At 46.6% G+C, this 27,919-nt stretch overlaps 1 protein-coding gene across 5 annotated transcripts in view; it reads right to left on the reverse strand.

The window, feature by feature from the left end:
- Positions 1 to 27,919, reverse strand: part of ETS1 (ETS proto-oncogene 1, transcription factor) — a 131,161-nt gene that overhangs the window by 8,009 nt on the left and 95,233 nt on the right. For 3 of the 5 annotated variants that reach the window (XM_030333668.1, XM_030333669.1, XM_030333670.1), the window contains 5 exons: positions 23,170 to 23,289; positions 21,443 to 21,643; positions 18,615 to 18,692; positions 17,234 to 17,482; positions 12,579 to 12,839 (listed from right to left, as the gene is read on the reverse strand). In XM_030333668.1, coding sequence (XP_030189528.1) covers positions 12,579 to 12,839; positions 17,234 to 17,482; positions 18,615 to 18,692; positions 21,443 to 21,643; positions 23,170 to 23,289 — 909 coding nt within the window. The remainder of the gene's footprint in view (positions 1 to 12,578; positions 12,840 to 17,233; positions 17,483 to 18,614; positions 18,693 to 21,442; positions 21,644 to 23,169; positions 23,290 to 27,919) is intronic. The other 2 variants (XM_030333671.1, XM_030333672.1) reach the window with 1 other exon arrangement.

A 27,919-nucleotide genomic window follows, 5' to 3' on the forward strand; every position in this document is an offset into this window, starting at 1 on the left:
CGCGAGGGGGGAGACACAGACTCCCAAGCAGGTTGCAGGCTCCGAGCCTGACATCACAGAGCCCGACGCGGGGCTCGAACTCACAAACCTCGAGATCACGACCTGAGCCGAAGTCAGACACTTCACCGACCGAACCACCCAGGCGCCCCAAGAAGTGAGCGACTTAGATATACGGCAGTGGGCTAGGACCAAATTTCAGTAAGATTCTCCTGGTAACAATGCCTTCCATTTGCCGATCTGTCAGTCGATTTCTTCTCATTTTCTAGCTTTGGGGGCTATCTGCCCAACGGACTCACTGCTAGCGAACAGGGCCCAGGATTGGACTTGAGTTTTTCCTTTTCATTGCCACCGCAAGGTCTCACCCTGTCATCTGCGCCCCAGCACGAGGCTGACATATCGGAGCTGATTTCCATGCAGAGGTCAACACAGAGCAGTCGCTCTGTCTGGTAGCCGTCCATTATGGTGTATTTATACCAAGGCCATCAGCTCCAGGCCCATCTCTCTCATCACTAGAATATATGCTCTGAGGACACACACTGTACTTCTTCACTGCTGCAATCCCAAGCCTAGATGGTGCCTCACCGGCAAATACCGACAATCAAAAAGCTACCTGCTGCCGAATGACCCCAGTTGTTGGCTCGCTGTGCGCACGGACTACCCCTCGTTGATCCTTATTTTCTCGATGGCAGGTATGGCTTCTCAGTAAACATTTACTGACTTGTACTGCTCAAACAATCGTCCTCTGAAGAAAGGGGTAAGGATCTTAAAAACCACCCCACCTGCTTCTCTCTATTAAACCAGATCTGGGACTAATCAACATGAGTGACTCCCGGGCTGTTTCATCAACATGTTCCCCAAAATAAAAACGACCACACCGCCTGCCCTTTGGGGATTGATTTGCTACTTTGAGAAGTTAATCTCTTCAGCTTGACTCTAAAAGTCAAATCAAATACCTCAGTGTGGGCAGGACACCACATTTATTTTAACCTATGAAACTCTCATGGTTGGTCACCCTTGCAAAAGGGCAGACTCTGCCCTAAGAACACACATCTGGCAGGTGGTCCTAAAACAGAGGAACGGGCCTGATGGGCCCCTCCCTTCCACCCAGGTGTCTCTACCCACAGCCAAACGATGATGGCAAAAACAGAACCCTCAAATCCAGAAATGACCCATCTGTTCACAAGTCTTATCTTCCTCTCCTACTACTGCAAAGGTGCCCACCTCTGGCAGCAGACGGGGGTGACCCCAGAGCCTAAGCATCACACCCCTTCCTGTCAACCCCCTTCTAAGCTCTCGTTCACGAAAGATTCCAAAATGTCTCTATTTCCACGAAGTCCTTACGAAATGAAGTTGAGGAATGACCAGGAAACATCCTGACAGTTTCTTGCTCCCTGGACCCAATGCCACCTGAGGCAGCTGACATCTTCTGCCTGAGGATGAGTAACTGCTGGGCAGTTTGACAATCAAAGCACCGGGAAGATTTTTAAAAGAAAAGGAAGGGCAGAGATTGCTTGATATTTTGGCTTGGCTTTCTGTCCAAAAAAGGTATCTTTTCCCCTTTTTTTTTCTGAATTACACCCATCTCTTGCCCCCCAACCCCAACCTGATCGCATCTCACCTCCAACATGATCTAGATAGGGTACGTTCTATAACTCGCCAACAATGCCTTGGTTTAATGAATCACATGTTCTATCAGTGAGTTCCCATATCAGTGCCTAGAAACTCAAGGACAGCAGTTGGGGGATATAAATTCTAATAATTCAACGCACAACCACAAAGAACACTCTCTGACAGGGGCTGGAAAAACACACTCGACGAACATAACGCACAATAACTCCGTGAACTTTATTGCTGAAAGAGCCAGTACCTAACAATGGAAGCAAGTTAGAAAACCGCTCTCAAATCAATTAAAACCAGCCTTTGATGTCAAGTCCATGTCTCTGGCACGTGAGACCAAAAGAAAGGAGAATTTCAAAAAATTAAAAACAGACAAACGTGTCAGGCGGTGGCGAACCGAGAGAGGAGAGCAGAGAGCATCCTACGAAATTAAAAAATACATAACATATGCCCATGGGATGCCCCAAGTGGGGAGTTCAAGCATTCGGCACTTCCCTGATTCACTGCACGATCTTATGCAACTAACTGAACCTCTCTGGGCTTTAGTTTTCCCATCTCTAAAATGGAAACAGCTATCCCTGCTCCTCCCTACTTTATAAAGACATAAATTAAGTTCCTGTTATTAAGAAATATAGAAATATAAATACACACACACATATTATGTATGTACATAAAGAGGTGACCACAATACTGAACAGTTTGGGAACAACATAAAACACAGCAGTGGAATTAAACAGAAGAACAACACAGCAAAAAATATATATATTTTTATAGTTTATTTTTTTATTTTGTGAGAGAGCACATGCTCACATGAGCAGGGAAGGGGCAGAGAGAGACAGAGAGAGAATCCGAAGCAATCCCAAGAGAATCCCAAGTGGGGAGTCGAACCCACGAACAGTGAGATCATGACCTGAGCCAATACCAAGAGTCTGACACTTAGCTGACTAAGCTACCCTGGGTTCCCCTAGAACATATATTTTTAAAAACAGACTTTTCAGAGAAAGACAAGCAAAAAAGATGAAATTAATAACACACACACACACACACACACACACACACACAGCAAAGCACAAGATAAAACTCAACTATTCTTCCGAGAATTAAACCGGCCTTTTACATGGCAAGCTTGGAAAAGGAGGAAGCGGCAGGCTGAAAGGAAGGTTCAAGTATATAAATGCGTGATTTTTAAAAGATACTGCACATGAGAACAACCCGTGAAGATTTGCTAAAGTTAGGGATTACTCTGTGAAGTTCTTGCTCTGATTCAAAGTAGGTGCACACAGACAAGAGCAGATGCATACTGCTTTGCAAGTGAAAGTATCACACACATTTATGGTTTGGGGAAATCTTGGCCACAGACAGACTTAGATCCTCTTTCCCCCAGTGTGCTTTTTTTCCCTAATCATTTATGCTCCTCACAAAGCACGCTCCGCCTACTTATTTTGTAGGGCTGACCTAGGAATTCAGCAGCATTGCCCACAGATGTCGGTGGGTCGGACCCGGAGGCGGATCTCATGAGCATGACCTGAAGGTAGAGCAGAAAGTCCTGTCCAGCTCATCCGTGTGCAAGACAGACCGGGGGGCAAGCCAAGGTGGCTGGCCACAGGTCTGCCGGGCCGCCCCACCTGGAACAGAGGTCGGCGAGGCTCCCGGGCGAGTCTGTCTCGGTCCTGAGAACGAGACAGTCACACGCTTTAGGGTGTAGAGGAAAGACCCTTGTTTTTGCTTGGGCTCCTCACACCTGCATGTGCTCAAGTACACCTGCGTGGGGGTGGAAGGAGAAAGGAGATGGGTCTTCTCTTAAAGGGGCCGCCTATATTCAAATACAGCCACTCCTGCCACCAGACCCAAGGGCCCTGACCATACTCGACCCACCGCTCACACACAGACTCGGACACAGAGAGGGGGAAGCTCGAGTCAGGAAGTGGGTTATTCAGAGCTTTTCCTCCTGATGTCTTCTAGGTAACGGACTCTTTTACGAAGTCCCCAGAAACAGGCTGGGTTTGGATTTGAGGGTACGGGGTGAGAATCTTGTTAGAAACCCAAGAGACGCTTTGTGGGACCAATGCAAATGTCAAAAGAAAATGCCTCCCGAATGATGTATCTGGGCAACAGGAAGAAAGAAAGGTGTGCTCACTGATGAGGATTAGAACACAGAATTGGAGGAGTCGGGCGCCCGTGCTTCTCAGGGGGCGGAGGGCAATCTCTGGAACTTATTCTCTCCTAGCAGCAAAGCCCCCACTGCGTGTCCAGGATGCGACGAAATGACCAGCTAAGTCTGTTAGAATTCTCGGGGAGGTGAGCTAGACCCCAAGGGACCATCGAAGCACCAAATTTTTCAATTCTATCCAGCAATCAACCACCGAACGCCCCTCAGATGTAAGGTGTGGTAGCCAGACCGGGTTGGGTAGCAAACAGAACGTGAACAACAGTGAGGAGGTAGACAAAGGAACACATTTTGTTCCGCCATCGTGTGATGGGCTGTGTCCTACCTACGCCTTGTCTTTAAAGAAGAAAGGACCGAGAGCCTCGCCTTGAGGGGCCCTGCCCGAGAAACTGCACCCACCTCGGCTCTGAATGTCAACCACCTCCACAGAGCTGCACCCTGCGAGCACCTCTCCAGCGAGGAGCGCCCTGGCCTCCCGTCAACGTTTCACATTCACTCACTCAGGACCACTTTCACTCTTGTGATTCTCAGGGAGAGGTGAGTCACACAGAAGACAATGCCATTTTGGCTTTGTTGAGGGCAACAACAGGCACAGAGCTCTGAAGCCTATCGTGGGCCACCAAGAGCACCGGGACCGTGGCCTTGAGTCCTGCCGCGCTGGCCTACCCGACAACCCGTGTTCGTCGGGGGGGCTGATGTGGCCGGTCAGCAGACCTGCAGCGGCCGTGACGAGGTGCTACTCAGACCTCCGACTGCAGGCAGCAGGACTGACGGGATCCACCATGTCCCCGCTGAGGCCACACTATCTAGGGCCGCTCCCCAGAGGCATGAGGTTCATTCCTGGGGGACACAGAGCTGCTCCGCTGGGCGACTCTGGCATGAGGAGTCCCCAGGAGTCCGACCAGACTTTTCTTGGCACTGAGCCGCTCATGGAGGCTCTTCCCCACCCAAATCCGCCCTTCCTCTCTCCTTTTACAGGTGTCAGACCTGCAGCCTGGTCTAAAAGCTCCCCGGCCTTCCCGTGCTGTCCCCCACTTTGTCCTTCATGGACCTCCCTCACACACCAAGACATTTCTTGCAAGTCTAATCCCGTCTTGACATCTACGTCTTAGCAGACCCAGAATGACACTAACCCGGCCACTAAGAGTGGATCTTTTCCTACTAATCGCCCGACACCGTGAAAAACTTTGAAAGGCATCTTCTTTGTGGTTTTCTAGGCGACGTTGGGCTAGACCTCTTTCCCCCTCTGAACCTCGATTCCCTCATTCGTACAGTGAGACTCACAGAACCTACCTGGTGCGGTGGTTGGTGACAGTTCAAAAAAGGTAATGTCCGTGAAAGAGGCGAGTGCACAGTAGGAGCTTAGCACAGGTGGTTTGAGCTGAATGGCCAGAATGACCTAATCTGATATTAAGTATCTTTCGTGCCCTAAGTCACTGCCACCAATTACTGGAATTCTCTAAATAAAATACATTAACCTCTGGCCTCAAGGAATACAGAATTACACTGGAAAGACAAAAGTTGCAGGATGATATGGAACAGTGGTAACCTGCTATGTACCTAGCAAGGCTTCTGGACGCTTTCCCCAAACGATTCCTTCCATCCTCACAACTGTCCTATGAGACCATAACTATTACTGCTACCATTTCGCAGATGAGAAAACTGAGGTACAGGGACGTCTGCTTGCCTGAGGTCACACACGGTCAGTGGCAAAGCTGGCACACACGCAGGCTGACCGGCGGCCGAGTCCAGCTCTTGACGTCTCCATGAAACATAACCAGGGCTTAAACAGCCTAGGAAGGCCTCCCTCTTGGGCGTTTTGCCTGGACTGAAATGGGAAGGCATTCCCAAGTGACAGACCTACCAACCTGGGGGTGTCACATGGAAGTCGCCTTAGGGAGAAACGGAAGGGGTACAGCTGCTCTTGAACTGAGTCTCTATACCAAGGAACCACTCACTGCTCATGCTCCAGAGCAGTGAAGGCCATCCAAGGAAAAGAGAAAGATGCCAAGGGGCAAAAGCAGGAATATTTGGGACGCCTGGCAGGGCCTTTCCCAACAGAAGGCCGCGGGGAGTTTCCAAGGCCTGTTGGTTGAAGGCAACGAGGACCTGTGTGGATGCCTCAGCAGCGTGCTGGCTGACTTCTGCTCAGTGGAAACATTTTACTTCAAAGACCAAAAAGGTGGAGCCTCAAACTGGAGACAGAGCAGGAATTCCAGAACAGTCACCACCCAATTCCATCATTTGTAGTTAGCTTTTGTTAAAGAAACAGGGACCCACAAAATCGGAGACTTCGGGACTCCTCCAAAACGGGCAGGGGGGGCCATCCCCAAAACAGAGGGGTCAACTTGCAAGTCGCCTGCCATCCAAAATCCGGGTACCCGCTCGGCCTCGGGTAGCTGGGGACGGCACCAGGGACTGGGGCACACCGTGTGAAGGGTGAATGGGCAAAGACAGCTTGCAAGGTATTACTGCAACTGAATCAAGACGAGGCGGTGGCTCAGTCAGCTGTGGCCTTCATCAACAACTGGAGGAAACAGGGAGCCTCCCTTTCCACGTTTTTTTTTAAAGACATTTAGAAAAAAAGAAAATTAATAACGAAGCCGAATCCCGCTCCCCTGTGATCCTTTTCTACTCGTGTCAGATGATTACGAAGAACTACCACAAAGTGAATCAGGGGGCAGAAGCAGGAAAAGGGCCCTGCAGACCAGAGAAAGGGACCTCTCTCATCCAGTTCAAATTTCCCAAGGAGTTTCCCTCCCCCATGACCCACGGTGTTTCCCCGTCAGTCTCCTAACTGAGCGGCATGTTAACCCATTACTCCAGGGAGATCCCTCCCCCCAAACCATTCCACGCACCCCTCCCCCAACCCAGGACCCACCGCGAAACACAGCACAGAGAATCAGAATCCTGCCCGGCTTCTGAGATGCTGGCTGGCAGCAATGCCCCGCTTTAGGCCAAGGGGGGTGTCTGCCTGGCTTCCTGCAACCTGCTCATCACAGGGCCTCTGAACCGGAAAGGGGAGACACTCTCTGTTGCTGCCTTTCTCATTTCTGAGCTCGCTTCCTCCTGCCCATTCAGGTGCTACCCAAGGATGCTCTACACTGAGACTGTGGTTGGCCGCCTGCAAGCCTGCGGGCCAGCTCCAGCTTTGCCTGCCCCCAGAACCTCAGGGCACCTGGAGAAGGCAGTCACTGCCCAAAATGGGGACCAGAGTTCTATATTCAAGTCCACAAGTTGTTTCTTCTCACCTACAGCCCATGCACACACTCTTACACTGATGGCCTTCACCCAGAGACTATATTCCAGAGCGTGGCTTCGGTAGTTATCCCTCCCCTGACCCCCAAATTAAAAAACTCTATGCTGTTCCTAATAACATACCCGTCTGGATTCAGAATTGTAGAAATCTCCCGCACAAAGTCCCGCCACACTAGGAATTTGCTTTGGTGACCCCTCTCCCCTTTCCTTATCGGTAACTTGGGCTTATACCAAAGGTCTCCTAGGTTGCTATTTGTACCTGAGTACCTTGAGATTGTTTTGCAATCCCATTTTCCTTCAGAAAACTCCGATTTCAGGTAACACTGCCAAATCTCGGGTTTCATTCTGAATTGAAGGGCTTTGAAGCACTTCCTTTTGCAGTGAAGTTGTTTATTTTCAAAAACACGTTTTAGCAGTAGCTTTGGGTTACTGAACCCTAAAACTTAACCGTGAGCCAGAACTCCAAGGTTCTGGGCTTGGCCTAGGGACTTTCTTACTGTATGACTCTAGACTGGCTCCAGGGCCATCTATGACATAGCAAGAAGTCTTTCAGTCCAGAAGCAGTTCGAGAGGGTTCCAGGGGAATGCACTGCATGGGGCTTCGTTTTCTACAAGACTAGTACTCCTGTTTTTGGTGATGTCTCATGCAAAAGTATTTGAAAGTTGAACTCCCGACAGTCCCACATTTAGCCATAAGGAAAATGAGGGACCGTATTTTCACCAATCTGCAGAGCACTCCATCATTTCGTTACAGTTAATGAAACGAAAGTTAATGAACGGCTTTGGGCTCAGCCTTTTTCAGCCTTCAGGATGAAAAAGAGACCTTAACCACTTCATTCACAATTGCAACTCTGGGTGGGGACATACCCAGGCACTGGACAACAACAGCACTGCCACCAGGCTTGCTCAAGAAGCACCAGTGATAGGAAGGGTGCCTTATCTGGCATAATGTCTGGCCATCCGGAATGAAGTTTGATCAAAGGTGACCTACAGGCCAACGACTCTAGACTGAAGCCAAAGGTTAGCATTATGTCCTCCAAAGAGCCCCAACCCGTATACGTGTGGTGCTAAGTGGTAACAAGTGGGAGACAAGGTCTCTAATCTACTGTAGGAAAGCAACTGAGGTAAGCAATGAGTCTTCTCGTTCCTTAACGTGGACAAGGACTGCAGAGGTGAGTGAGACAACTGGCACTTGAGGTTCAATTCGGGAGCTACTTCTGGGCACGTGGCAATGACGCGGTCACTTTTTGTGCCTCAGTTTCCTCATCTACAAAATGGGGCCAGAGGAGGAGAGAACACTATTTGACAACACAGAATGCTCCTCTGTAGCTACTGCAATTGAAAAAATAATCAGAGACTGCTATGTTTTTCAGGGATCTGGGAAGCATTTTGCTTAGGTCTACCAAACAGATAGGAAAACACTGGGCCACTTCTCTCAGATTGTTTTGTAATTGGACGGGGTTCATAATGTATCTTCAAACAAGAGAAAATGGAGCTTTCTGATTGTATCAGTTTGATAACCGTAAGCAGTTCACAGTAAGGTAAGAAGGTACATTTTGGCGGAAGCCAGCGTTGCATTTGATGTATTCTTAACTCAGCTAACAGGCAGCCTTTCAAGCCACGTTATCTGCCCCCACATCTTGACCTAATTTAACAAGTTGCCATGGGAGCCCAGTGAAGGTTGATGCAATTTTCTTATCTTCGGAGGAAGAATGTAACAATGCAAGAGAATGTGAAAATTCAGTTTCTAACTGATTTCCACACGTACAGTGCAGTAACTAAGACATCACATGAAGAAGTGAAATGCAGTCCTTTGAAGGTGAGAGAGACAAAGACCCAAGCTCCCTGTGCGTAATGGCAGGGAAATGACTCTCTTCCCAGCTCGGAGGACGTATACATACACACTTTAGCTGAAGCCAAGTACTGGTGATGGAAACGAACACGGCTCCTCCTGTGTGGCCACACATACTCTGGAGTAACAGAATTTTAAGGGAATGAACAAAAAAGGAGAGAGAAAATAGGTGTGACTTTAACAGGCAATAGAAAGTTTGCCAACACTCATACAACGCTTTCTGCTTGCCAAAGGCCTCTTCCAAACTTCAGCTCATCTTAACACGTCTGCATAAGGCCAGAGCCCCATCTCTAGGAATCCCAGGCACGTGCACGCCCTGCGGCTGGCGGAGGGGGCTGAACAAGTATGTTCCATCCCCTTCCCCATCCCCTAGAGTGGACCTGAAATGATACGGGACCACAATGAGCGGGCAAGGGCAAGGGAACCACCACAGAGCATTCGTTTGCAGTGTGGACAGATCTCCACCAAGCACTGAGCCCAGGAAAAATGTCCCCAAAAGTTGGGCTGCCCCCCCCCATACGCCTAACAAATCCTGACCTTCATGCAGACCACAGCAAGAAGAAAAAATCTAGTCCAAGTCTAAGGACAATTCTCATTACACGAATTCGACAAGATCATGAACCCTCAAGGGCTACTGCTGGCCCTTATCTGCACTCAACAGTGCTCAGAAACATTTGTTGGAACAACTGGTTTGTTACAACTGAGCTCCCAACCCACACCCCCCATGCTTAGTATCATGCCTAGCACTCCTTTGCTTCATTAACTGATTTAGTTCAATTACATTTGCCCAGATCTCCCACCACCAAGATAAGGATGAACACCTTCCACTTTACTAAAAGTAGAAAAGGGTACAAGGTAAATTTGCCTAAAATCACACAGTGTGGTAGAGCTGGGGGGCAGCCCAGGGGACTTCTGTTTTCTGGGCTATTGTTCTCACCACCATATGAGACAGGGTGAAAAGCTATATCCCCAGCCATAAAGCAAAACTGGATGGTGAGATGCTTAAAACGTGCTTTTAAATGCAAGCGGCTGCTTTAGTCTTCGAGGCCTTTAACTGACAGTCACCTTCCCTCTTCTTCCACTCACTGGGTGTTATACTCCCTTAGAGAAAGAGAGAGAGAGAGACAGAGAAAAGAAGGAAGAAAGCAAGAGCACCTTTTAAAAACAACCCACTCAGGGGCGCCTGGGTGGCTCAGTCGGTTGAGCGTTCAACTCTTGATTTCAGCCCAGGTCATGATCCCAGGGTGTTGTGGGATTGAGCCCCATGTCAGGTTCTGTGCTGAGCGTGGAGCCTGCTCGGGATTCCCTCTCTTTCTCTGCCCCTCCCCCTTCTCGCACACATTCTCTCTTTCTCTAAAATAAAATAATTTAAAAAAATCCATCCAAATCAGGGGTGACGTCAGCCATAACTCAGACCTCCAGAGCACACCTGTATTTCTGCTGAAAGAACTTTCTGATGCTCCTATCTATTTGGCTCTGAGCTGGACTTCCAGGGAAGCCTCGCGGGCAGCAGGCTGATGCTGGGCTATCTTGATGGCAGCTCATGTCTCTAATTTGTATTTCACATTCATTCTGAATTCACAGTTCATCCCTTCCTGTCTCTCCCTGAAACAGGGACACTTGGAAAGATTCTCAGATAATTCTTTCGAGGTACTAAGATCATCTCAGTCAAAACCCTTTCAGTCACTCTTGTAGACTGTTAGCTCGGCAGGCTTCTCCCACACAGGAAATCCAATAACTAAGACACGTAACACTTTCAGAGGGGTTTCTATTAGAGGCGGAGATCGGGCTGCCACCCCTCCCAGAAACTCCTACATCTGCGCAACGGCCAGAGATCCTGACCAGAATCTTATCCCATGAAGGGCGACCGAAACCATCAGGCTTTCTCTGGCCATAATCCAAACTTTAGAACTTAGGGGTCAGTTTCCTTAATCTCATTATCCACAAAACCACCCTCCCAAGCCAAGTTTTCATGATCACATACCTAGCTAAGACAGACTGATGAAAACTGCCATAGGAGAAACATTGACTGTGGATGCTGGTGGTGAGAAGGGTGATTATGCCAGAGAGAATACAGAAACACCTTCAGCGAGGGGAAACTAAGTTCAGGACTTGGTACCGGAAGTCAGGGTTGAGGCTGAAGAAGGGCTGGCCTTTACATTCGGCAAATGGCAGAGCACGGATCTCCCCGCGCCGCGAGAACAGAAGCAAGCGTGACCAGCTAGAGACCCCGCCACCTCCCAAGCCCACACAGTCATGCTGGAGGTTCCTGGGTCTTTCCTTTCTCCTCCTAATTAAGCTGCATGACTCCCCACTCCTTCCTCAGTATCCAACTGGAGTCCGGGGCTTAAAATACCCAGGAGCTGAGACTACAGGAGCCAGCACTCTTATACACCTTGAAAGAGGCTGAATATATTTTTTGAATATACACCTTGAATACACTTTTCCTCATTCCAGAAGTCATTAATGGAAAGGGGCAAACTTTCTAACAGTCTGCTGTCTGGAGATGGGAGAGGACTCCCTTGGAAAGCAGCACTTTTCCACATGCTAGTGACATTGAAGCAAAGACTGTGGGAAGCTACTGTAGAAAGAACAGGGTGCCTTTCTGGGTCCTGACTCTGTACAGACCTTGTTGCTACCTTAAAACACAGAAATAATATTTCCTGGCCACCGCTTCATGCAAGGAACTGCACCAGGAGCTAAATGGAATAGACAGCACGAAAGACACACTCCTGAACTTTAAAGGTGGAGTAAATTTTCTCAGCCTTTGAGTCGTTCTCAAAGGTCAGCTGGCTTCCCTAGTAAAACCCTGAGAGTTCCCTGCTAGAAGAATGAGGATCAAGCCCGCTTTTGAGATCAGCCAGGCACCGCCCTAGAAACACAGGTATGACGATTTGCCTCCATCCACACAAAGGGTGCCCCCATGTCAACCTGTCCAGGGTGGAGTCAAGTACAAGACAATGGTGGCCTACACAGGGGAGTAATCAAAGCTTAAAATAAGCTCCACTCAAGCAACACAATTTCTAATTCTTAGAAAACACTACAGTCTTCTAGAAAGGATCTGACAGTTAATACATTAACGCTCCTTGGATATTTCACAGATACCCTCTTCAAAAGCCTCCAAGGTTAGGCAGCACGTGGGCTACGACACGTTCAGACAATGAACTGTTTGATTACCCAGATTCTCCATCAAAGCCTAAGCTCTCAATATCCACCTCCCACACCCCATGCTCTTTCTTCATTCACTCGTAGAAGAAAATCAGTAATAGAGCTAAGTGAGGAAAAAAGCAAGGGTTTCCCAACAGAGAGGCCAGGATCTGGACAGTGTAGGGTGACCAAGGGTACTTTTACCATTTGAACGGCCAGCCGATTGAGAACTCCCCTATAGAACAATCTAGAGTGTAAGCCATTCCATGATGCCTCTGAGGGAGAAGTTTTCCCTACCACTCTCGGAAATGATCCCTTGGGATAGAATGACACTGTTTACTTCCAAAAGTCAATGGCTATTCACAGAATGGGGGGACAGATGGATCGGACGTCTTAGAGGCTTGTTCGTCCCAGCTCCCCCGCAAAAAAGAAAGAGGCTGACTTCAGTCTCTAGGGACATGCACACGGTGCCTTCTACTGAACCCACCCATGGCAATAAGCACACAGAGGCGGCTGAGGTGGGGGCAGGGCGCCTACCTGTGTAGCCCGCCAGGGCGGCAGCAGGAATGACAGGCTTGTCCTTGTTGAGGTCAGCACGGTCACGCACATAGTCCTTGAAGGTGCCCTTGGGCTTGTGGTTGGGCAGGGCGGCTGGATAGTCCTCTGAGTCGAAGCTGTCATAGGAGGGGACGCGCTGCAGGCTGTTGAAAGAGGACTGGCTGCTCCAGGACTGGGTGAGGCGGTCACAACTGTCGTAGCTCTCCACGCTCTCAAAAGAGTCCTGGCCTCCGAGCTTACCTGGGGGAAAAGGAGGTGGGAAGAGGGCAGGGGGAGAGGAATTGGGAAAAGACAACTGTAAAAACCCTCTCAGTGACGACGGATTGCTCATCAGACCCGAAGGAGGGATGGAAGAATGGAGAGGCCAGTGGAAACGGAAGCATATGGGTGTCCGGGGGGGTAGGGCGCCTCACTGGGCCCCGTCCGCGAGCCCACCGCCACCGTGTTGTCCTGTGTTACAGACCCCGGGACAGAGACTCAGCAGTATGTTGCTCTTATCAGTCAGAGGGGCACAGGAGTGTTCAGAACCAGAATTCCAGGGCCAGAAATCCAAGAGCAGAGCATCATACACGGTATTACAGAATTTCTGGCTGACGCAGTAGACTCAACGAAGAGATAAAGAAATCAGAGCAGTGTCAGGCTTAACTCCCTACTCCAAATCAGGCCAATGAGATGATTTCAAAAGGCCCAATTTGGCAAAATACTTTGGTCATAAGAAAAAAAAAATTTCCACTAGACTAAGAGCAGATTCACCTTCCTTGACCTTGGAACTGAAGTGTTATTTTTTAGCATTTTTTCCAAATACTATTTTTAAATGAAATACACGCAATGCCTCTATGCCTTCTCAAATACAGAAATAAGTTACGAGATGCTTTTTTCCAAGAGATTAAAAAACAAACAAACAAACAAAAAACACTATCGCTCTTCTATCCATGTTCTTTGTCCTCTCCAAGTACAATTTTGTACTTGGAATTTATACTTCACTGGGGGAGTGTGGCCAATAAAAAACAAAGGAGCTGATTAAAGAGTTAAGGTCCATAGCAATGTCAGAAATCCTTTACTCTAGGAGTTGCTTCAGGCATTCTTAACTGACCACAAGATCATGCAAGTTCATTAATTTCCCAAACCAGGTTATAAACAGCTGCTGTGATTGCATAATAGCTCCTAGAGAAATTTCCATTGGCAAAAATGCCATTAAAAAGGAGACTAACCAAAAAAAAAAAAAAAAAAATTAAAAAGGAGACTAACCAAAAAAATAAATAATTTGGAGGAAAATAAATGTATCTAAAAGCTAAAAAGCTCACAGGAATATGTTCTATGTTCTCCTTCCAGACAGTTTTCAGACAACCTAAACTAAATCACGGGAGACTAAATGGCCATCTCGATTCAGCACTAGCCAAGAGGCAAAAGGATGTGACAAATGTATATGCAGAAATACTACGTCAACTCTCAGTTGTTCAGAGGTGGCTGGTCTACTAGAAAGCTTAAAGCCCAGAGTAAGATTGGCCTATACAAGCTAATACTGGTGGGTTTCTGGTGTATTCTCCCCTTCATAATAGTGGGGGTTGTGGTTAGCACAGTGTAATTCAAATATTTAATTATGGTATCCAAACTGAAACTAAATATATACTAATTGGGAAGGAAGATATGTTGCTCATAAAATTTAAACAAACAACCAAAAAAATCCAAGATAAAAGGTATTCAACTAAATATATACTTTTTTGTAAAGCCACTGTTACAGATTTCCTGAGCCCCTTATCCCCTCCAATACTGCTTTACCTACTTAATCTCATTCCTTCCTCAAACCATCCATTCAAAAGGTAGTGATTTACCTACTTAATCTCATGCCTTCCTCAAATCATCCATTCGAAGAAGAGTAATCTCCAGAAGTCAAACCAAAGAGCTCCATGGGTTACTGGCTCTGCCTACCCAGTCCACTGGCACGTTTGCAAGTCTTTATTATTATGACAAATGAAAGAATTGTCTTTTCCAGAAAATTCACATTACAAGACTCAAGAAAACAGCCTACAACGTGAATGCAATAGCCTCTTTTGAACAGAACAGGAAATTTTGTGGTGTCTCATAAAAAGGTGTTGGCTAAGACCAGCTCTCCATCTTAATGGTCATTCAATTTCTCTGTGAGACAAACACACCGATAGAAAGCCGAAGAAAGAGAATTTTTCATGAAGAACACCCCACCCGAGTCGCCAGTATTTAGGTGGTATTGATACATAAATCTCTCTGAGCCGATCCTACCTCCGTCAGTCACTTTTATATTTGGAGGCCGTGGAGAATGGAATTTCCACAAGCAGGAGAGCTGAGTTTCCAAGGAGCCCCAAAAAGCAAGGGCACTAAACTAGGCCATAACCACCCTCTGGCAGCCTCTCAAACATGAGCCAAATGTAACTCAGTGGAGAGTTGTGGTTTATGGCAGTAGGCTGCTTTCTTTTAGCTCTATTTCACAATCCTGGAGCTGGGAACCTTCGTTTACGGGTATTTTCTCCAAAAATGGGTTGAATCCAACTGGATTAGGCACTCAGTTATGCTACTGTGCTCATGCAGGGAAGCATGTGCTCTCGAAGACGTCCACTGGCAAGCTTCTCAGAGAAATGGCTCAGAGCAAGTTCCTTCCAAAGCTATCGGACTCCACCAAAGAGACCTCAGAGCACTCTGAACAGTGGATGGGGTAGCCCCACAGCAACCCGCTGCACAGACTAACACAAAGACAGTACTCAGAGTCCAAATAAGTGGGACACAGAAGCACTTTGTATACTATAATGCTGTACACGAATACCACGATTATTACTACTAATAATCCGCTAACAGTGATGCATTCATTCGAACCAATCACACCATGGCCGTTTCCATCAGCCCCTGGAAGATGTCATGTTTGCGGAACTTCTCAACTGCAAAAAAGCAGCCATGAGCAAAATGGTCTTCCTCCCCAGTTCGTGTGGTCAGTCTGTCGTGAGGGAAGGAGAACGAGGCCAGAGAGAAACACCCCGCGCCCCTTCGTCCGGGTCACTCTCCGGTCCACAGTCACTGACCGTGGGGTCGGAAGGATGCTGGGGCCCAAAACCAAGAACAAGAGAAGGAGGGGGAGAAGGGACAATCACACAAATGCAAAGCCAGACGCAATTTAAAAACAGCGTGACGGCAGAGCTACCCGAAGTTATGCCACGGCAGAGCCCAGCCCTCACACTCGGCCTCATCGCATATATGTACAGAAAGCCCCATGAGAAAGAGTTCTACTGCTTTGACCTGCCTGGAAAAAAAAAAAAAAAAGCGCACACATAACACATGTGTGTGTATGTATTTAAATAGACATGCATCCAAAAATAAAAAAAATTAAAAAAAAAAAGAGTCAGAAAGGGGAAGGCAAAACTGGTTCCACCCATCCCCTTCGGTCTGAAACACAAACACCCTGGGGCCCTAAGACGGAAGATTACAGGTTCAGATTTTGCTAGGGACTTTCCCTCTGCAGGGCCTACTGCCTACCCTAAGTGCCTGCTGGGAGGAAGTGTAAGCCTCATACTCAAAGAAGATGACAATGTGTATGGCCCCTGGTGCCTGTAGAATGATTCTTCAAAGTGAAGATGTCTTTGGGCTCCCCTCTGAGAGGCTCAGAAGAGGCAGCAGAGGGATTCATCACTGAGCAGAAATCACTCCCAGGCCAGCCCAGCCTGTCTTCTGTGGCCGAAGTGCTCAGAGCACCAGCTCGAGGAGCTTTCTCCTGTTCCTCTTCCTGTTTGTAATTTTTCTCCATTTATCCATCAGAAGAAGAGTCTTTTTTTTTTTTCCAACTTTCTAGAAATCAGCTCATTCTTCCTCGACGAACAAATATCTCCTGACAGAAGACTACTTTTCTCAGAAACAAAACAATCTGGACACTTCACGAGGTGGGCGTGTGCCTCTGAGTGTTGATGTCCTGATCTTAAATTCGGGTGTGCTTGACCTTTCTTTGCTTTATAAAGTCAGTCAGCTCTATTTTGAAACATTTACTTCCCTGTCAGTGAATGTTTTATCATTGTCCTAAGAGTCGTGTCAACAAGAGTACCTTCTTTTGGAAGCCTCTGGCCACCTTGTTCCCTGGTCCTCTAGCTAAATATTACACATTTCCACCACACTGCTGATGACCGATTCCAAATAATCCACTGGTTAACCATCTTGTGTCTTCCCAAACCAAAGAAGTCACCGGAGGCTAGAGAGCCCAGGCGAAGCAGAGGTCATTCAGATACCAAGCCAGGGTCTACGGTCTGATGCAGAAATACTCTAGGAGGAACACTAGGGCACATGTGGAGTTCAGGGCTTTCCAGGAGGGTCACCTGAACCATTTTTAACTGGTTGTGTCTTCTTGAAGCAAAATTCTCCCAAAGAAGATAAATCATACCTTTAAAAACCACCACATTCAACCAGTTATTATTTAATAAAATATCTTACCCAAGTAAGAAATGTGACTGGTCACCATGCCAATTCCAGCATGGACACCATGGTCTTTGTCATGATGGTGGACCTGGCTAAAATTCCAGGTTGGAAAGCCCTTAATATCTACCTATTCTTGGGACCTGGAAAACTCACAAAGTTAGGTAATTTCTCGGAAACCCAAGAGCCTCTAGAGAAGAAATCAGACCTACCACGACTGGTCCTCCCCATGCACATGTTGTCTGGGGTTACAACTTCTTGTTTGATGGCGAAGTAGTCCGTCTGCAAAGTGTCTGTCTGCAGAGGGTCCCGGAGAATGACCGAGGGGTAGTCGTTCTCATACTTGAGGGAGAGGAGTTCCTCTGAGCTGATGGGATGGAGAGTCTGGTAGGACTCTGTAATGAAGCTAGGCTCTGAGAACTCCGAGGGAGGAACGCACTGAGCATGCTCGATACCATAACCTGGAAACAGAGAGCGTGTGCCATTGGAGAGAGGGCCAATTTGCACCTAAAATAAGCACATCTTCACCATTTACAATAGCCCCACAAGCTGAAAACAAGCTTACTACCTTAGAGATTGAAAGCAACATATTTTAAGTCAGGAGGGCCTGGGTGTTTAACCTTGCTCTACTACTGAACAAGATACTTCCTTGACAAGACACTTCCCTTTTCTGGCTTAATTTACACATCTCTAAAATGGGGATGATTGCAATCTTCCTCAGAACGTTGTGATAAAGATCAAAGGAGAGTGTATGTGTAAACTGCCTACCAACACTTGCCATCTTGGAGTGAATACCACTGTTGTTATTAGAATAAAAATCATAATAAACCCGTAAAATGAAAACAACCTGCTCAAGACTCCCTTCCAAAGCAAGGCCATCAGATAAGAACAGCCCTACCCTGGGGCGCCTGGGTGGCGCAGTTGGTTAAGCGTCCGACTTCAGCCAGGTCATGATCTCGCGGTCCGTGAGTTCGAGCCCCGCGTCAGGCTCTGGGCTGATGGCTCAGAGCCTGGAGCCTGTTTCTGATTCTGTGTCTCCCTCTCTCTCTGCCCCTCCCCCCGTTCATGCTCTGTCTCTCTCTGTCTCAAAAATAAATAAACGTTAAAAAAAAAAATTTAAAAAAAAAAAAAAAAAAAAAAAGAACAGCCCTACCCTAATTCTCTTCTTCTGGCCACCTCTCCAGTATGGTTGGGTTGTCATATCTGCTAGTAAAAGGGAAAGAGAAAGGGCCACAGCCATATCTCTAACCCAACCCTCTGATGGCCAGCATGGTGCACGGGATCAAATAAGGTCAAAGTTCAGGGGTCAAGTTGTAGTCTCTCTGCATGACTTTTATGCTGAAGATATCAGAGAGAGAGATCCTGGCATGGAGGAGTTTGCAGGTTAATAAAAACATCAACATGTAAATAGGTTGAAGCCTTGTGCCTTGTGGGAATAACAAAATAAATAACATAGAGGCTACAGTTAAGAAAATATTATTTTCCACAGAATTACCACAAAGGAGCCTGAGATCATCTGGGACAGGAATCCTTTCCTAGGTCCCCATCATAGGAAGAAAAAAACCACAGGAGACGAGTGAAAGACGAACTTACTAATGAAGTAATCCGAGGTATAGCGGGATTCTGGATAGGTAGGGTTCACTCCATTAACTTGATATGGTTTCACATCCTCTGTAACAGACAGGGCGAGGAACAAAACAAAGAGGTCAACGCGCAAATAACGTTTGGCCTAAAAGGACCTTGGACACGAGGACTGCAATGATCTCAGTCCCTCTTCTAAGAAATCTGCATGTTCATTAACTGAGCTGGTGTCTGAGTCTACCCTGACTGGGGCCTTGTCTAGAAATGAGATCACAAAAGTATGGCTAAGTCTATTATTTCAGTAGCTGCAAAATGGTATTTAATATCTTGGAAAGAACACCAGTGAGTAATCTCCAAGGGCTGGGAAGGCATTCCACCCTCATTCTAATGGACGCGTGTACCACATTACCATCGGAGGCTTGGGAAGTTACCAGCCCAACACTCAGGCTGATGCGTTCCAAAACTTTTCGGAAACATATTACAATCTTTAGGTAGGTTCATTTTAACTTCTTCTAACAGAAGTCTGGTTTTTGTGTTGTTTTTTCAATCGCCCCCACATTTCAAGTGTGGGCCCAGAGGAGAACAGGACACTGGTAAGGTGACTCTTTGGTGGATGTGGCAGGGCTTATACAAAGAGAGAAAACAGTTATCACCAACTGCTGCTGGTGACCTGGTGCTAACTCCCCTTGGAAGGAGAAAGGAATGTAGGCGAATTAACTAAGCACAGACAAGGTCTCCGCTGAACGAAGGTAAATTCAGGATCCTCTCATTACCCTGGAATCCAGTGCCGTGACCTCAGCCATTGTATGGAGGGGTCTGATTCTGTTTCACAGTAAGAATCAGACATAAAGAGGGAGTATTGGTTTGGGTTTTTTCCTCAGATACCTGATAGCTTGTTGGGAGCAGAGACTGCTGGGAAAACAAGTTTATGCCTGCACCGAAAAAACAGTTCCCAGTTGAGATAAAATGATTAAACTCTGCTTTAGCAGCTTATCAGATTGAAACATCCCTGTACCTTTGGCCTTCCACCCCACCCCAAACAGCTATGTTCTGTTGCTCTAGTTTAATTACAGAACAAAAGCCATAGCCTCCATGCAAACACGCTGCTCAGCTCGTCAAGGATCTGAAGGGAGATGGTTCTTCAGTAGAAAATGGGTAGGATGAGAGGACTCGTGTTCGCAAACATCTTCAATTATTTCCCCATCTGCCTAAATTCTATTCCATTATGCCTTGGCGGGGAGCAAGTAAGCTACACCTGTCTTAGGGACCCAGAGGCTCCCGCAGGAGTCCACATTATTATACAAAGAAGGCAGGGCAGGAAGTTCAATCAAAGAAGACCTACGTTTAAGGAAATGAGCGATCTAGAGGAAACCACCTAATCTGCCCTCATTTTACAGATGAGGACACCAACGGCACCCGCGCTACTCTTCCCATCTCACGGGGCTGTTTTGAGAAGCCAGAGACAACACGTATTTGAAAGCACTCCGGGAACAAGGAGGTGCTGCGCAGTTATTAACGACAGCTGTGATCACAAACGCTCCAGAAACACCTGGCGGCTCCATGGAGCTCAAGAGAGGGAAACAGCGTTATCAGTAGAATAAATTTGGGTTACACGGTCTGGTAGAATCCACCTTTGTGTTTATACGCCAATGGTTACATCAGATCTGTTATGAGCCTGCCCCATCTCTTCCCTCTATAAACAGGTCACTCGTGTCAACACGTAGGAGTGGGTGTTTGTGCAGTCACAGGGACATGTCGGGGTTTCGGGAAGCCTGTGCCCGGCCGTCCTCAGGCCTCAGGCGTGGTAGCCGCAGCGAGATTCACCTAGTTCTTGACTGCGTTTATTTATTTATTTTCCGGCAGAGGCGGAGGAGAAGGAAGATAACACCTCTGGGCCCAGAGGAATCTAATTTGGGGCTCTCCTGAGCATCGCGGAGTGGAAAATCTCCTCGAACAAAGGAAGGTATTATATGGAATAAAAGTTCTAATCCGGAGCTCTGCTCCCCGCCCCCAGCGTCTGCGCCACGGGCTGGAGCTGGTGACCACAGGGAAAGGGTGGGCCTGGGTCAGAGAGGCCACCGGGCTTCTAGGCTTACAGTCAGCTGGAGGGCACCGCTGACTGCTGGTAACTGCAATTTATTTTAAGAAGAAATTCAGAAAAATAAGTGCAAAAACACCCAAGTTTGCCGCCTGCTGCTGTTTCTATACTCAGCCAGGACTGTGGTACATGAGTCACTTGGTCCAAAAAGGTTGGAAGAGGCTCGTAGGGGAGGCCATGTCATTACAAGGTTGCAACATGGTATCCTGACATGACCCCGGTGTCTGTTCTGGATGACAAAGGTATACCACACCGCTGTAACCCCAACCCCATTACTGGGCAGGGAAGCCGGTCTTACTAGTTAGCTCCGAGCATCGAAGCTTTCTTGCGGGATGCGGACAGGTACCACACTGGCATGGATCAAGGGAATGGGTGTGAAGACTGCCAGGCAAAAAACAAAAAAAAAAAAAAAACCAAAAAAACAACTATCTGTCTTGGAGCTGGCCGAAGACACTGCTCGAAGAGAACATGAGTTTAAGATAAGAACGGAGATGAGAATTTTGCATCGCAAGAAGCGTCCAGAGTGCAATCTTGTGAAATATTACAATCTGGACCCCTAATACATAGGAGAAAGAGAAACTAACATTTACTAAGCACCTGCCACACGCCAGCCTGACATGCCTCCACAGCCCGTATTAAGACCTCGAGGGGACACCCACACATCATGGCATCGATGTCCCACCATTGGGTGTGTTCCCTCACCTGCCGCTGCAGCAGCCCCACCCGGCCTCCACACCGTTACCTTTCTGCAGGATCTCGAGATGTTCCCACAGAATGTCCCCGACGAAGTCCGGAGCCAGCTCGAGAAAGCAGTCTTTCCCTAGCGCACAGAGAGCTGCTCCATTCATACAGAACTTCTGGAAGTCCACACCTTTCAGGCTGAACTCATTCACAGCCCACATCACCCAGTCCCGAACATGGGTTTCTGTCCACTGCCGGGGGTCTGAGGAAAGAGAGCCAAGGGAGATCCAGCAGGTCACGTTTTACCTCTTGCCCATGCCCCAGACAGGACACTAAAGGATCTGAATGTCCTGAGGATGTTCTCTCATTTACAGATTTAGGAAGCGCCCGCCTATAAAGGCATGTTGTGGGGCACCTTTTATAATACTCCCCCCCGACACTCAACATCCCCAACTTCTCTATCTCGCCAGTTAGGAGATCACTATCATCGACCAAAAAAGTAATACATGAGTATTCTCCACCCTTCATTAAAAAATTCACAAAGCTCCTCTCTCACTGCCTTATTTTCATTAGGTTTTTTTTTTTTTTTTTAAGTCCAGGACAAAGGAACAAAATGGCTTCTTTAATAGCAATAATGACAGTCAAGTCTGTTCTAGAGATTGCACTCACCTGCCTCTGCTCTTCACCGTTATAACTGACTTGAGGCATTGTCATTAATCATTTTTACCTTGGCTAATTACAACTAGTAATAATCATAGCAACTAGTAACAGTAAGTCAAACGGTATTTGCTAATAACAATATTATCAGGTGCCTGTGTTCATCACACCAGACATCCTGCAAGGCTGGAACAGCATCAGAAAACAGACAATACATACTCTTCCTACGTGGCCTGAGGTGGAACGTGAGTACATCAGCGTGGCCCTCACAGAGTTCAGAGGGCGGCAGGCTGTGGTGCTCACACCAGACCTGCTGTCAAGGTCACCCCCTTCAATCTAGCAGATGACTTTATGAGATGCTGGCAAGCCAGTGGTCAGAATTCCCTTTGTGAATATTCTGCTTTATGTTCTTGATAAGATGTTGGACATTGCTGTCAGCTGAGGTTTGTGGGAAAGTAGGACATACACGAGAGAAGGTTTGGAGACGCATTCACAGAACCTAACATGGGGGTCTGACTGGGCTGGAAGCAATAGACAGTGTTACCCTTACTCAACAGAAAAGTATTCTTTCTGCTCTCAATTGTTCAGGAAATGTTGCTTGCTGAAGGCTTAAGTGTTCTCCAGTCATTTGTCCTTTCTGACAACTCCAGTCCCCTTACATTCCTAAATAAACCCTTTCAGATGAGAACACCCAAGTATAAACACATTTCACCAAAGTACATGGAAAAGAAAAGAGCGATCAGTTAAATTCCAAGGAATGTAGCTCGCTGAGTTCATCCAATGATGGCCCAGAATGACTTGAAGACTGTGTTTTCCAAGCTTGTCTGTGCTTTGGAATTGCCTGAGAGGATTCAAAAATACTGATGCCACAAGGAATTGCATGTTAATGGGTCTGAGACATGGCCCCCGGCTAGGGATTCTTTGAAGATCCTGAATCTCATGTGCAAATAAGTTTGGGAACCACTGTCCTAAGACCAAGATGGCAGTTGTCAAACCCGGCAGATGGGAAAACATTAGCATGGAGGCACTGACCAAAGTATGATTAGCAATCACGTCTATCTCACTCTATAGGTGAGAAAACTGACCTCACCTAAAGGCCTGATCCCATCTCTTTTTCTATCAACAACATACCTTTGGGAATTCCCAGTCGTTGCTGTTCTTTAGAGAAACCACTGAAAGTAGCTTTCAACGCTTGAGACATCATTTCTTTGCTGCTTGGAGTTAACAGTGGGACATCAGCACATTCCATATCTGGAAGAAAAAAAAAATATCCTATGAATAATAAAAACAACACGGGCGATGGATGTTAGCTAGACTTACTATGGTGATCATTAAGCAATATATGCAAATATCAAATCATTATACTGTACGCATGAAACTAATACATGCCAATTATATCTCAATTTTAAAAAAACTAATAGGTAGTTAACCACCCGTAAGACATAATAGGACATGAATGGTCTGAAGAAAGCAAGTTGAGAAATAACTATACTAACATCCTCACCAGGGCAGGTGAAATTTGGGGGGCTTTCCACAGTGTGCTAGGCCCCTCAAAAAAAAAAAAAAAAAAAGCCTGACTCTTGCCTAGAATGATGTGCATCCTTCACAAAAAAAAAAAAAAAAAAAAAAAAAAGCTTATTCTTTCTGTGTAGCTTTATTAATTCACCCAGAGTCCCTACTCACACTTCACATTCACTGAGAGTGTTATTGTGACTACATACTTCCAGTTACCTATGAAGAGGAAACAACATTCATTCATTCGACAAAACTGAGCACTTGTCATGTGTAAGGAATCAAGAGAAAACAGAAATGATCCCTACCCTCCCGGAGCTGGGTTATCAGATTCTGGCAGGGGATTCAGTCATTATAAAACCATTTGCCCAATTAAACATTGGAAGATGTCAATAAGGGCTTCAAAGGAGAAGCAGGAGATGAGATGTTAACGTGAAACAAAAATTCCGTCAAAGCTGGAGGAACCTGAAAGGGTCTCCCTTAGGAGAAGAGACGTGCATGACCAGAGATCTAAACCATGCATACTAGTTTAAAAAAGGAAAGTACTCTAGACCAGTAGTTCTCCAAGGGTGGTCCCCAGGCCAGCTGCATCATCATCACGTGGAAATTGTTACACATGCAAATATCAGTCCCACTCCAGACCTCCTGAATCAGAACCTCTGGGGGAGAGGGGGAAGCCCAGAAATCTGTGCTTTTAACACACAATCCAGGGGATCCTGATGACCATGGTCCTAGACAAGGGGGAGAAGCACAAATAAAGGCTGTGAAATGGGGGAAACTTTGCCTGTTTTAGTATCAAAAAAATGAATGCAGTGGGAGCAGAGAACCCCCAAGGACAGTTGTTTGAGAGAGGAAATAGACAAGCGCAGAATCTGTTAAGGGGTCCTGATGGATGTGAAGTGGCCCCACACTATAGTTCTGATTTGCATTTCCCTAATGATTAATGATGTCTAGCATCTTTCCATGTGCTTACTGGCCAACTTTGTATCTTCTTTGGAGAAAGGTCTATTCAAAGACTGTGCTCATTTTTAACAGAGTTGCTGAGGTTTTTGTTGTTGTTGTTGAGTTTTAGGAGTTCTCTACATACCCGAAAGAGTCGAGACAGGGTCTTAAAGAGAGATTCGTATCCTTCTGTTCACAGCAGCATTTTTCACAATAGCTAAAATGTGGAGGCAAAGCCAAGGGGCCATCAAGAGATGAATGGATACGCAAAATTTAGTGTATACACGCAATGTGGTCTTATTCCGCGGGACGAACCCACACATTACGCTAAGTGAGATAAGCCAATCACAGAAAGACAAATTATATGAGGTACTCAGAGTAATCAAATTCACAGAGACAGGAAGCAGAAAGGTAGCTGCCAGAGCCTGGAAGGAGAAAGGGATCGGGGGAGTTTAACGGGGACAGAGTTTCAGTTTCACAAGATGGAAAGAGTTCCGGAGGTAGATGGTGGCAATGGCTGTACAACATTGTGAATGTCTGTAACACCACTGACCTGTACACTGAAAAATGGTTAAGATGGTGAATTTTACGTTAGGTGTATTTTACCATAATAAAAAAAAAAAAAGAGAAAAAAAAAAGAGAGAGAGAGAGAGAGATCACCTTAGCTGTTCTGTAAAAAATGGTTGAGGCAGTGACTATGAATAGAGATGGGAAAATTTGGTAAAAAGTTATTGCATTAGTTGCAGTGAAAGATTATGGTGGCTTTGAGTAGGGAGACGGTGTTACAGATAAAGTAGGTGGACAAAGTTTAAGTGCATATGGGAGGTACTATCTATAAAACCTGATTTCTGTAGGTGGTGAGGAAGAGTAAGGTATCAAAATCTGTACATTTGCAAACATGTCGTCTTTGGCTACATCCATCTGTATTTTTACCTCTATGTCCAATCCCTCTAGTACTTGGAGAACAGGTTCAAAGCAAAGATCCACAAATATGGCTCAAGGTAAAAATTCTCTGCATTCAACGCAGGCACAAGTTCCTATATAAAAGCCAACCAGCAAAGAAATGACCTGAGAATTCCTACCAGCCATCCCGTCCGTGATCTTTAGGCAGTGATTACACTTTATTGCAGTAATTTCCAGAAGCCCTCTTCCTCACCCTGAATCTGGAGTGTATCATACGAAACTGACTTATTCAATGGCTGAGTTCCAGGCACGGCTACTGCAGAAGTTCCTCGACTAGCCATCTCTAAACCCTGGCCACTTAAAAAACTTCCCTGGACACATAGAATGTGTTATTGGCTGAATAAAATGGAAACACAGAAGGGAAAAGATGACAATAGATGACCTCTGCAAAAAGGAGCAAACATATTGCCTCTGAATATCAAAATGAATGGAAACTACATTATAAGAAAGGAGAGCCAGCACTTGCCCTCTGGTTTGCTTTGGGGGTTGCTGTCAGGAACCAGCTTGGGGTCCAGCTTTGCCCTGAAAGGACAGAAGGGTTCACTGCAGCCGCTCCCCAGGCCCTGCCACGGAGGGTGAATCTGAAGGTCTAGGGAGTGGAGAGTCTGGGCTGCCCTGGGACAATGCCCCCAAACATCTAGTAATCTAGTGGAAAAACCAACATGCCTCCAGGAAGGTTGACAAAATGATGGAAAATCCCAGATTGTTAAGAAGGAAAAATGGGGGGGGGGAGCGGATCAAATGTTGATTACATAACATCCAGCCCTTCAAACAATGGAGTAATCACATGAGTCACCAAGAAAGACATCAATGCCGCCCCTTTGTGCCTACTCCACACACCCAAGAACAGCTAAGTGCGAGGTCCAGAAGTGTCTCCACTTAGAGTCGAAGTCAGCTTTTACCTCAGAGAAATTAACTTTTTCTTTAACCCCAGAGCATTATTTTTGAAAGGGACGACCAACTGTAGCATCCTTACCTCCCAGCACGCAGAACGTGCGAGTCAATCAACAAATGGTCAGTGAATTCAGTGTTGTCCCAATTTGAATCAACCTTCCTTCCCTTCACGCCCGTCCAACACAAACCCACGAAGTCGAACGGTGTGGGTTTTGTTTTGTGTGTTTGTTCCCTCCACTGATTTATGATTCGATGAAAAGAACTTTACTGATGGCGGATATTGGCCGGGACAACCCATGTGGAAAATACAGGCCAGGCCAAACAGACAAAGTGATTCTGCTGCAAGCTGGAAGTGAAGGAGGAGATTGGCTAGGAGGCCCCAGGCATTTTCTAAACAGAAGATGCCAAGGTGATGTGAAGGCCAAGGATGACAGCAGAAAGCCTGAGAAAGAGGTTTCCTGGAGTCTGCTTCCTATAACTCCACACACTCTGGAAGTATGGCCTGGACAGGACTGCTGGGCTGACAACTCTCCCTGCGCGTTCCTGCTTCCTGTTAGGGAACCAGCCTTTTCAGGCTCTCGCTTGCTCTCTCCAAGAGAAGCAGCTGGAGTTACTTTCACCTGTCCACCTCAATGCCATCTCCAAAAGCCTGGTCCACACGCTGTCAGCTGCAGCTGTACAGCACCCATCAGCTTTGTCCCTGGCCCAGGACACAAAGTGCTGGATCCTTTGGAAAAGTGCTCACAGCCCAGCTGGCTGGCAAAGGCCAACCCCACAAACCTGGGACACCTGCACTTGCACTCGATGAGCTCAGCAGAAGGCATGTCATTGCTCCTGGACCCAAAGGATTCAGGCAGAAAAGTCAGAGCTATTCTCCCTTGTTAAAACGGGTGGAATGCTGGTTTCAAAAAATTCAAACCTCCTCTGCAAGCGCGTGAACAATCAGCCAGGCCCATCTTTATTAGGAGGATGGGCGCTGTGTTTAAAAGACGATGAACATTCCCAAGCAGACATTAATCTCAAATATTAAACTCTTTTTGTATAAAATACGAACGCAAAATCTCCCCCCCCCCCCGCCATTGCTAATCCGTGGCTGCAGCAGTTCTATTAATTACACTGATCAACAATAATAATGACATCATTACACGGGTGGAGAATCGAACCTGCTGTAGCCCAAGCAGGCATCCCTGTCATTCCTGCCACATTTGGTCTCATTACCCATTATAACATTTTTGCACTAGGTACCAAATATTTCTAATTTTAGGAATGCCATCTAGAAATTAATCAATGCCCCCCCCCAGAGAAATTAACTAATTATATTTCATGGACAGGTACTAAAATGGCCTTCATGTTAATATTTGTATTGGCAGTATCTTGAATTTAAATAACACGTTTGTCTCCAAATGCTGAGAACCTGACCTGAAGATATATTATGCCAATACAGTGAAGACTAAACAGGATGCATTAGAAATTGAAAACATTATGAGCATATCAGGTTTCTAACCCAGTGATTACCCTTCAGGACCCTACATGTGGGTTAATATTTATAAGAATCACCGTGAGTTTTGGA

Source organism: Lynx canadensis, chromosome D1 (assembly GCF_007474595.2).
Source record: "Lynx canadensis isolate LIC74 chromosome D1, mLynCan4.pri.v2, whole genome shotgun sequence".
In the NCBI taxonomy this organism is placed as follows: Eukaryota; Metazoa; Chordata; class Mammalia; order Carnivora; family Felidae; genus Lynx; species Lynx canadensis.